Raw genomic sequence first — 11917 nt, forward strand, 5'->3', positions numbered from 1 at the left:
GTCTTGAAATACTCTCAGGTTGTGTAATGGTAATTTTGTTGACAACAGCCACTACAGAATATTTTTTAGGAATTTTAAGATATTTAAATATTTTTGAACAAAGGACCAAAGAGGGTATGAGGCAAATCAGGCAGAAATAATGATTCATATCTTTGCCTCAGTGACATGAGATATTTGCTCTAACGTTCTGGCAGCATGTGACAAAGGAATGATCAGCAGTTTGTCGCAATTTGTGTTTCTACAGGTTCATCTTTTTCTTTATTAGAAAATGTTTATAAATGCTTTACAATATGCTTAATTTATGTGTGCGTACCCGTTCAGATCACCTCTCAAATGATATGATTAATCACGTGTATGCTCAGAGAACGACTGGCCAATGACAAACAATTGATACATTTACATGGACATCAATATGCCGACATTAGGACAGTAGCAATATGACACAGTCATGTAAACAGCAATTTCTGATGAGTTTAACCTGAATAAGGTCATACTTGGAATACACAATAACCAAATTAAGACACCTGGAGTATTCCGACCGTAGTCACGTTATGTAGACATGTATACATCTTTAATGACCTTATAACGTCCAATTAAAGTTTTACAGCATTTTGCAACATGGACGTACGGCAGCTTGACAACGCATGTCCGGGGTTAGAGTGTAAACAAGTAGTAGGGCATAATGTTGATGTGAACAGATGGGAAAGGGAATGGAATATTCTATTAGGAACTCGTGCAAACATCATAAGCTTAATGATGTCTTATCCAGTATAAGGTCAATAGTCAGCATATATGCAAACCTAGTCAGTGATATACTTTACATCTGTCGTGTTGTTTGGTAGACGGAATGACTCATTACTCTGCAAAAACATATGTGACAGAGTTGCAATTGAAAAAATAGGAATTCAATCTATTGGAGCTGAAAAGACGTTTGGTTTCTTGTAACTAAAGCTCAGCAGCAAAATCACTGTTAGTACAACTGTAGAGTTGAGGTCAACATTGCTCAGTACACATTGAGAGAGTTACGATGCAGTCAAAGTAAAGCATGCTACCAAACTCTCAATGAGGCATATTTGTTCATCACCAATTGTCATATTATTGAATGACCATTTGAAAACCCCTCGAGAGTGTGTGCTCACATCTTACAGAGATTGAATAATCACTAATAATGGTACAACATTTTGTGTTAATGTATAGGTAGTGGTACTTTATTGATCCAAATTCTAGTAATAAAAGAAATTAACCTTTTTTGCAGCGTCATGCTCACGGAAATGAGTGATGCAAGAATTTAGCTTGTCCACTTTTTATCACTGCGATACAAGCTACAAAGATCAAATACATTACTCAACATTAATGCAATGAATTGTAATGTTGCAGCTGCTTTAGTTCAGCTCAGCAGAATTAGATCATTAAGACTTTTAAGTGATAGTCCACCCAGAATCAAACACTCACCCCCTGTTGGCTTTAAAGTTGCCTCTAAATAGTTTGTAGTTCTGTGTTTGATTGGAAACCGGAGGATGGAGTCAGCAGGCGATGGGCTTTTCAACATGTGCAAACCAACACATGTCTGCTAATGAGCTCATGCATGAGGACTGGGATGGAAGATGGTGTATTTAGCCATATTTTGCATGGAGATATGAGCGTTTGTAACATATTGCGCATACAGATGGAGAAATGGGTCATTAAGAGGTTTGAAAAATGTCCCTTGAATGTTTAAATACTATCCACTGGAAATCCGATAAGTAACATGAATTCACACAGACCAAACTTCCCACAGCCACCGTTCAAGCCCGCAGAGGCACAAAAGATTTAGGGTGGAGTATCACTTCCTTCTTCATGAACTGAGCTCTGACGTAAACCCAACACTGCATCATATCGATGCGCCCGCGTGAGCTCCGATCGTGTGTCACCGCTTCTTTAGAGACGCTCACTTTTGCTGTTGCAAAAAAGCTGCATCTGCCGACAGCGCTGCGGTTTCAATGGAGTCATTGGACTGTACCAAGGGAAAGTGAGCAGTCACTCAAACCCACTCTAGTGGTCTAATAACAAAAGCAAAAGTTACAATCCTGCAAGGCTGAGATTATAAATCATCTGATTTATGGTGACAACGGGGGAAAAAACTCCGAACATAAGCAAACCCTGAGCCTTTGCTGAGGGAAGCGGTACGGCACAGGAGACACCGTGCAGGACTGAGATGCACGTGAAGACACAGCAGTGGAACAACGGTATCTTTATAACAAAGACTGCAGATAATCTGTCTCACTCCTCACTGGAATGGCATTGCATCATTGTCCTCCATCTGATAACGCAATTATCTCCCTTGCTCTGCCTCAGATAGAGATCACTGACAGCACAAACACACTTAGGATTGTGATCTACAATGCTCATAAGGGAGTGCATTCAAGAAGGATAATTAGAGTTAGTTACTTGTTCTAGTTATTATTTATGTTGTTTATTTGAAAGCTGCGCAGTACAGTAGAGCTCAAGCTGGTTCGGTTGCCCTACGTCATGACATCCCCTGACCTCCGTCCAGACACACAAACACAAACAGGAGTGGATTAGTACGCTGTTGTTCTTGGGATGAACCTCAACCTGCAAATCCTATTTAAAATGATCTCACTGTCACACTGCTCCAGATACAGTGGAAAGTCTGCACCGCTCCCGGAAGCGTGTTTGTGTGTCTGAAGCCGTCCACACTGAGACAGGTATTCAGCAAAAAACAAACCTTTTTTCCTCTGTGTTTAGGCCTCACCTTCAAAAGTCACTTAAATGACACCTTCCAAAGTGCAGATAAAAAAGAAAAATATATATATAAAAAATTGAGTGAGGAAACTGTGACATCACAGCTTACTTTGTGCGTGTTGATTGTTGCGTTGGTTTATGAGCATGTGCCAGAAACAACAACAAAAACACCAATATTATTTTGACCACACATTCTTCTCTAGACAAGGATCAAGGATCAATGCAGTTTTTTTTTTTATAGTTCTTGTCTCTTTGTCGGGACAAAATCTGCTCTGACCTCCCTGAGCCCTTTAGGATTAGTTACAATAGAGGTGATATGTACTGTATAGTTATATAGGCTGGAGGATTTTTATCCCTCATGAGAGACTTACGCCTAAGGTTATGTTTAAGCCCTTTGTGTGCTCTGTCCTCCTTATCCTGCTCTGTCCTCCTGCCACCGCTCTGCCCCGGTCCAGTATATCTATTCCAGGATAGACACACTCTCGCTCTCACACACACACACGGATCCTGGGCCAACTGCTGCGGCAGGTGGCCTGCACTGCTAAGCCCCTCCGGCAATTATCCTCCCTGGGATCCTGTCTCCACGACAACGGCCGCCATCATGCCCCCTGCACATGAGTTACTTCCTTGTTTTCACTCGCGTGACAACAATGCGATTTTAAACACCCATTAATAACTTCTCAAGTGCTGGTGTTGGCCTCGCGCTCCGGCTGCGAGCACTGATTCACCTCTGAGTTACCTCCGTGGCGCTTTTGATTGTGAAGCTGTGACTAAAAAATGAGTGAGCTCTCTGACCCGACAATGTTTCTTCCACAGACATTACTTAAGAAGTAATGCACTATACTGTTTTTTAACACAGCGGCAATAACCAAACATTACTGGTTGACTATGGAAGTATAAAGCTGCCGTTATGCATTTAGGCAGAAATAAAGCATGAGAAAAACCGCTCTGCCCGTCCTCTCCTCTTTCCCACCTCGCTTTTATGACCATTCCTGTCCGTCCCCCCCAAACAAAATACAGTCGCCGTCTTGGCCTCTCTCTCCTCTTTATTTCTTCCTCCACTTATATAAGTTTCTAAGTTATATTGCTAGCAAGGGGAATAAAGGTAGGGACACACACTCAGAGAACACAATTTATTTTGTTTTGGAGAAACATCAAATGAAATGACCTTACCATTAAAAAGGCCACAGAGGGAGAAGAGGAAGGGATATTGCTTTTTCACTTATGACGTTAATCTTTTATTTTGTTGGACTGTTTTTCCATCATACTGGAAGTTCTTGTTATCCGGTGAAGCTGGCGTGTGTGTATGTCTGTGTGTGTGTGTCTTTGTAATTACAAATCATAAAGCTGCCTTTTAATTTTAATTACCTCACACACTGAATTTTTCGCTTGCTGTGAAATATCTTGCTCTGTACTAAACAGCAGTTGGCGAGTGTAAGTGTGACTTAGGTGTGTGTGGTTGTGTGGGTAGGTGTTTTTTCGTGTGCGTTCATGCAAGGAAAAGTAAAGGTTTTTGCTGTGATCATGTATGATGTTGCCGGAGGAAGAGAGGAGGACAGAATCATGCTGTTTTAAAGCAGAAACAGGGGGTTGTCCTGCTACGTTTGGAACTAATCTTAAAATTCACGTAACAGCAGATATTTTGTGTACTATACACAAAATATCAGAGTTACTCTTTCCTTTAAAGTGGACTGATGGGGTGATTTCAGGTAAAAGCTATTATCTTTTATTGATGTCTGTTATTAAATCCAAACCAATCACAGTGTTGTAGAAGATAAAGAAAAAGAAAGACAGACAAACTATAAATTGAGTTTCATCTTTAAGAGAGAGATAAGCAACGTGCGTCAGAGATCTTTATAGTATTTAATTCTTTCTGTGTTTCTTAAAGAGTGATTTACTGATTTGGAGTTGCACTCCTATTACATACAAGGGATTCCGCGAGATTGTCCTTTTTTCTTATTGTTGCCTACATAACCGAAGGTGTAACTCGACCATCAACACTTCAGTCAGAAATTCCAAAGTTGTGAAACTCGTGATAAGTGTAGCTTATAGTGATGAAGGATGCTCTATAGAGATCCTATATGCAAACCTTTTTTTAACACCACATTAACAGCTTTTAAGTTTTTATTAATTTACGTAACCATCACAGACTCATGTGACGTCATCAAACATCAACCATTCAAATCATTGTAGAGGCAAAAGCTGCTGCTGCTTAACCTGATGTTTGTAGTTGTGGATTTTATTACCCGTGAGCTTCTCTTTAGCATTGCACTGACCGCTAGCATGGCATGTTAGCATGAAAGCCAGCTATGTTGTGTGTCCTGAGGATGTCCTCATGATAATCATGCCAGCGTCAGGAACACCCACCATCAAGGGTACACAACACGTACATGTGAGGCCAGCGTCAAAGAGCTCTATACAAGTTTTGTGTCGTATGCAGTCTGTAAACAGAATCTGATGTGACAAATCTGTGCATTTTCTCTTTAATTGAGTTACTGAAGTGTTTAAAAGTGTAGTAGAGGTTAAAAGTTGACTTATGTGTTGTGTTCCTTGTAAGTGATGCATTCTACCCACCGTTCCCATACTAGAGGTTATTTTGGGTAATGTAGACTTTGGCAGGAATGTCAGTTCGGGACAGGACTCAGGAGCATGGGTCCTCTATTTCAGACAAACTTCAAATGAACAGAGATCATCTCAAACATTTGCTTTTGAGTCTGACTCAAAGTAAACACAGAAAGTATTCCCATGGAAATCTTTGCAGAAAAGTATTTTGGAGAGTACTTTAAGAGAATCATGGCCCTTGCCCTGACACATCGTTCTGGACATAGTGTAGCATTGAAATCGTGCCAGAGCACAAGTCTCAGCCTTCTAAACTCTTCAACTCAAATAATCTCAAACTACAGGCAGCGCCATGGGACTACTTTCTGTTTCTCTTTGAGATGGATTCTGTTTTCTTTTGGAAAGCTATAGGCGGCTTCTTGACCTTGTCTTCCTTTCCCAAATCTCTGCAACAGAGGTGTGGAGCAGAATTTTTTCATGAGCAGTAGTTAAAATGGACACAAATTTTGTTAATGCATCCAGGTTGCCAAAGTAATGGAGCCAGTCGATCTCCTACGCTGTTGCAAACCCACAAACACACACAAACACGGCTCTGTTGCTTCAGTATACATATGATCAGTCCTGAGATCCTGACTGTTGAGACAAGAGTTCACCTCGAGCTGTCTAAGCTCCCGCAGCCAATCCCTCTTAGTATCACCTGAGTCGGAGATAAATCTCACTTATAACTACCCTCTCGTTTTGCCAACACATCTAAACACTCTCTGATCACTTTCAACTGTGTCCTAATGGGGAAGCAAGCCATGCCATTACATCATTACACCCTCCCCCACCTCCCTTGTTCGCCAGTCACTCTCTCTGTCACTCTCTTTACTCTAGCTGCCTGTTTCTGTCTCCCCGTCCCCTTGGTTAATTGTGCCCTACACCATCAGACCTGCTCGTGCTGTGACCAGATTCACCTCCAGTGGTGTATTAGTAGGACACTGGCCACCTGGGCTCTCTTTTACCCCAGGGAGGTGCATCAGGGATGACCCACTGCTGGGTGTGGGTGGCCCCTTTTCGCCTGGCCTTGATGGCCCACTGCTGAGCAGGGCAGGCTGGTTGGATGTGGCAGGACTATACTGTGCAAGCTGGGGAGTATGAGGTATGGCCATAGGCCCAGTCTGGGAAGCACTGATCCACGCTACCAGCTGCCATCTTCCTCCCCTTCCTGCATGCTCCCCTTCCGCTGCTGCGCGGCTTCTCTCTCCTCTCATGTCTATTTTTAGAGCTGGCTGATTTCTACCTTCTAAAACGGGAAAATGTGTTGTGGAACAGGAAGGTGTGTTTGTTTTGTTGGAGTTGTCTTTCTTGGACATACTACTGTGCGCTTTGCACATGCTTCACACACCGCTTCTGGTCCCCGTCCCTGCCACCGCACGCTGTACATTCCTGTACACACACATGCTCGCACCCATTTGCATTCGGCTGCTCTCTGTTCTCGCTCCCAAGGGAGAGTGTTGATTGAAGGTTTCGGTTCAAAAACAAAAAAAATGAAATCGCAAACAACAGCGCAGCCTTTTTCGGAATGCAGCAATTTCATATCGACACAGTGTGTACTACTGTGGAACTGTGGTCTGATTTTCATCTTTCTGCTTAGGTAAGCATGGATCTTCCTCACCTCTCCTTCATCATTAGCTATCCCCCTCTGCAACGGACCGCCTCACCCCCCTCAGCCCTCCTTACTCCATCATCCTCAACTGCAAGCTGCGGCTCCGTAGCAGCTATCATAAGGAGAAACTACAAAGAAACTATTGAAGCTCCATGCACAGCACTAGTGACAGTAGCATCTTTGTCGAAATGCTGGAAGCCCGTCATGTTGAAAGAAGCCAACATACTGGCCTGTTTGGCTGTGGAGAAACGATGCTGCATTCCGGGCGAACAAGAGTGATGAAGGGAAAGGGAAAAAAATGCATCCATGTGGAGATGAAGAGACCAAAAAAAACGACTGTAAACCAATGTAAGCAGGGGAAGCTACAGTATGCCTCAACATCAAAACCCCCAAAAAGTAAATTCTTCCATAGTTTTTAGGAATGCACTGTAGCACTCATAGGGGAGCGAAAGAGGAGGGGGGGGGGTATTTTGCATCTTCCGCAGTACGTCTCAAGTCTTATTAAGGATGAGCAGCTCTGCGCACTGGGTGATGCAGTCTTTTTTTTTTTTTTTGCGGTGCCCCGACTTTCCCTTCACTTGTGGGATTGCTGAATGAGTGAGTGAATGTAAATGTACACCAATTAGATAAGGAACCGGCTTTTCTGTAAAGCTGCCAAATTCCGGGGGGGGGGGGGCAAGAGGAAGAGGGGGATAAAAAGTGCTGCTTGCCTGAAAAATAAATGATCTGTATACCAATAACCCTCCCGCCACCACCCGGCTCGTGTGTCCAAAAGAAAGAGAGAGAGGAGAGACGCCGTGGCCTTGATTCCCTTCGCTGAAGTGTGCACACATGGATTAACGCTCGGAGGAAGATAAGACAGGAGATGATCTGCCATTCTTAACCCAAACAGCCGATTTCCTGTTAGACACATGTAGAATCACAGATTGTGACATGTAGAGAAAGGACCTTACGGAAGTTTTAAATGAGAGTCCTACTCTACTTTCTCATTATAAAGGACTTTGAGTCAGACATCCGTCGCTTCTTAAGTAAACTTTGATCTCACAGCTTCTTTCCCTTCCTAAATCCCCTGTGCAGCAGGGTGCCTGGTTCAATCCCCACAGCCGCGGATGACCTGAGAAGAACCTAAACTTTCCTCTATAAAGACCCCGTACGACGAAAAAGTGCTGACTAAGACCAGACTCCTTCCTGTCCCACCCTCCATCCCACTCTCTTTCTTTCTCTCTCTCTCTTTCTCATTCGCCGGGCAGTACACCCTGGATCCATGGGATGGAGCGACGCTGGCCAACCCTTGTGAGGAAGGAACCATTAAGGAGCCCATCAATATTTCATCACTGCTCACTCAGAAACATAGTTATAGAAGTTTCCAGGCCGGGGCCATTAGGGGGCAGACGTCAATACGTTATGGCAGCGAGCATCTCTCTTCACTCACCCCCACCCACCCCCCCTTCCCTCTTTCCCTTGCCTCCGTCCGTCTCCCCTCTCAGGAGGAGTCATCGGAGAAGCTTTCTCAAGACGACAGTGGTTTCCGCTACCTCTACATTAAACAAATCATTAACCATTAGGTATCCAAGGAGCACAATATCCTTTCCTGCTCCTGTCAGATGACCCCAAGTACTTTTATTAGTCTCAGTAAAGAGGAAGGGAGGGAGACACGGGGTAGAGGGCTGTTTGTAGAGTCTGACTGAAGGTAACAAATCTCCAGGCACACAGCACAAACAGATAATTACCATGCAGACATGATTACATAACGTGATGTAGACAGGCCTCAACACTCTAGACACACTTTTTGTAAAATGTTAACTCAGGGCTCTTGAGGCGGGTCTAGCACCTTTGGAACCGGCCAACTGAGGGCGCCTGTGGGGAGAAGGAAATTCCTGTCTGTCAAACACAAAACTTTCCGCAGGAGAGGCAGCGTGAAACTTAATTGCAGTCTTTTTAGGATGACAATGATTTTATAACCCTTCTTTCAAATGATCACACCTACATTAGCTGGGATGGGCACTAGCCTGCAGGCTAAAGTGTGTTAAATATGACTGTAGCAGACATTTTAATGAGTTTTCCTGCAGCTCACCCTTCACCGTCCTTGGAAGTAGAAAGGTCCCGCTATATGCATTTTAACCAGAGGAAATGTGAGGTCCTCCAAAAGCGCAAATCAAACCGGATCCCGTGGATGCCAAGTCCATAGTAATGTAAACAACACCTCCAGACCTCTCTGAGGGGGCGAGGACCCTGCCAAGTCATTACACATCCTCCATCCCTTTTAGATCCCCATAGCTTTTATAGTGTGAATCCTGCTCCGGCTTTAATTAGACCATCTTATCTGTGAGTCATTACTTTTCACATTGTCACAATATAGCTTAACTGCATAACGCTGTGATCATAACCCCAAAATAAACCCGATTATTTGTCTACTTTTTACACTCTATAAACTAATTTAACTGCATTTTAATACAAGTTATCTGCGGGTGTGGAGCATGTTTACAACTCTTTACACTTTCAAACGTGTTTTCTCTATTTTTTAAAAGTTAATAATAAAAGTCGAAATGGTGTTTTAGACCCGACATGAACTCACCAGAGTGCAGAACCTCTCCGGCGGGTTTCCACACGTGATGCCGGGCGGATCCACCTTGATGCGCATGTGGTCTTTCATGGACATGGACTTCGGCTGGCACGCGTACTGCTCCCACACCGAGCCCTCATCCGTGCTCACCAGGGACTTGCACAGGTCGTACTGGCCCCGGGTGGAGGCCAAGCAGTGCAGCAGCAGCAGCAGCAACGCGGCCTGGAGGAGCATGGCCGGCTGGGGGGTCGCTTGGAGCGGGGTCCGGCGCAGGGTGAGGGGGCCACGGAGCTCAGGGGAGAGGTGACGCGCATGGAGTGGTGATTATCAGGAAACGGTGGACATCCCTATAACACCACCATACTGCTGCAGTGTGAATGGAGAGAGGCGCAGGGAAATCGAAACACAACTCGCAACTCCAGACTAATAAATTCCCTAAATGACAGGAGGACACTGGATCGGCCACTTTCACTCAGTGTCTCTTCATAAATATCGACGGCCTCCAGAGAGGGACACTTTGTTGATTTGACGACTGGCTTCCCGTGGAGGATGGGCGGTGGATGGAAAGGCGGATAATGTTACAGAGATTAATCTTGGCATACGCTTTAACCATAGTGTTGCAGGGAGTTGATGCAGGAGACGTCAGCGCTGGTCCACGGCTCAGAGAGCGGGGTCCTGCGGGCAAGCGGTGCCGGAGCCGGCCGGGCAGGAGGAAGGAGAGGTCGCTGCTCCTCCTTCAGGTAGATCCATTGGACGCTTGAGGCTGGCCGAGCTCCTGTGGTTGTCCTGGGGCTAAACGGGGACAAATGTGAGAGAAGCAGGGAGTTAGTGCCGTGCGTAATAACCCATCATGCACTCATCATATATCCTTAATCATCTTGTAAAGGGGAGAATAGACCCCGTCATATTTTTCACAGCTCAATTTGAGATTAATTGGATCCTGCATGGTGTTTCCCTCCCTTTTTGCATAAATAAATGTTGAATACCAGTCTTTGAAATATACATGCGCATGGGTGGGTCGCTTTCCCTAACTCTTTCTCTGTGATGCAGTTGCCTACATTGCGCTTGTTGACATCACAATAACCACACACGCAGAACTTAAAAGGGATTGTGTGACAGTTCGCTTTTAAAAGACGACACGTTCATTTAAAACCCAACATCGAACCTGGGAGGTGATCTTTGACATTTAAAGTTCAGAGTTGCACTTTAAAAAAAAAACGCATTCAAAGCGCAGCGCCGTAGTGGATAACCTTGTGCGTAAAAACACGTGTGCGTTGCCGGTTTGTGTGCGCAGGAGTTGTAACAGCTCCTGTGGAGACGGAGACTCCAGATGTGTTTATAATAATTGCACAGGAAGAAATGGGAACCCCGACGAGACGTTTGACAGCCATTCACTTAAAATGTGATTGCCTGCATACAATAATGAATGTTTCAAGAATTAAAATTAAAGTGAGCTGCCCTGTTTCACTTAATAACAAACTTTAAGCACAAAAAAACTGCAGTGGAAATGTGCCCTCGCCAGATTTATTCACTTTGAGATTATAATTCGATTTAAACTGAATATATTAATACATGAATAAATATGGGTGACATTTTTGTGCAGCGTGGAATCCATTGATCACCCTCCGGCTGTCATCCCCCCAGAAGCCAGGTCCTTGCGCAGCCTGTCCCACGCCATCCACCCTGCATACGCGGACTGTCAAAGTAAAGTCGCCAAAAAGCTGCCCCCCCCCCCCGGCACTGACATTCTTGTAGGGGTGTGTCAGCCCCCCACCCTCCCACCCCCAGCATAGTGCATCCCACCGCGCAGCATCACTCACAGAATATCTATTATCTATTCACACATCGATGTGAAACAGTGTAAATACAGCTGGAAGTGCCCGGATCCCGCTGCTGCTCCGGATCTGGTGCCTGTAACTTTTGGGAGCTCCACAGACACTCCCGGTGTTTTTTTATCACATCAGATAAAGCACTTACTTCTCACATGCATCCGTGAGGCAGCGCAGCACTTTGTGTGGCGATGGAGCCTCCGTGCACACGTCCTGCCTCCCTCTCTCTCTCTCTCTCTCTCTCTCTCTCTCTCTCTCTCTCTCTCTCTCTCTCTCTCTCTCTCTCTCTCTCCCTTGCTCTCTCTCCCTCTCTCTGCTCAGAAAGATCCTCTCTCCGACTGGTCCAGTAAAATACTCGTTCCCCCTTCGCGGTCCTCGCTGTTACTCCCGTTATCCTCCTCCCTGCCCAGGCTCGCCGCGCTGGTTGTATTTCTGCCGGATACTTTTCTCTCTTTCTTCTTCTTGTTCTTCTTCTTTTTTTTGCTCCCTCTATCGCAGCGTGGATGGCTGCGCAGATCGGTGTCCTAGATCTCTGGAAGCGGCGGGTGAGGAAGAGGAGTGAAATCCAGCGTCCAG

At 44.9% G+C, this 11917-nt stretch overlaps 1 protein-coding gene across 1 annotated transcript in view; it reads right to left on the reverse strand.

The window, feature by feature from the left end:
• The window catches only part of ntng2b (netrin g2b), a 68640-nt gene extending 57051 nt beyond the window's left edge, over positions 1 to 11589 (reverse strand). Inside the window, exons 1-2 of the mRNA XM_061078518.1 lie at positions 11490 to 11589; positions 9525 to 10304 (exon numbers count right to left, since the gene is read on the reverse strand). Of these exons, the coding sequence (XP_060934501.1) occupies positions 9525 to 9746 (222 nt within the window). The 5' untranslated portion in view covers positions 9747 to 10304; positions 11490 to 11589. The remainder of the gene's footprint in view (positions 1 to 9524; positions 10305 to 11489) is intronic.
• Between the last annotated feature and the right edge of the window lie 328 nt (positions 11590 to 11917).

This window comes from Limanda limanda, chromosome 1 (genome assembly GCF_963576545.1).
Source record: "Limanda limanda chromosome 1, fLimLim1.1, whole genome shotgun sequence".
In the NCBI taxonomy this organism is placed as follows: Eukaryota; Metazoa; Chordata; class Actinopteri; order Pleuronectiformes; family Pleuronectidae; genus Limanda; species Limanda limanda.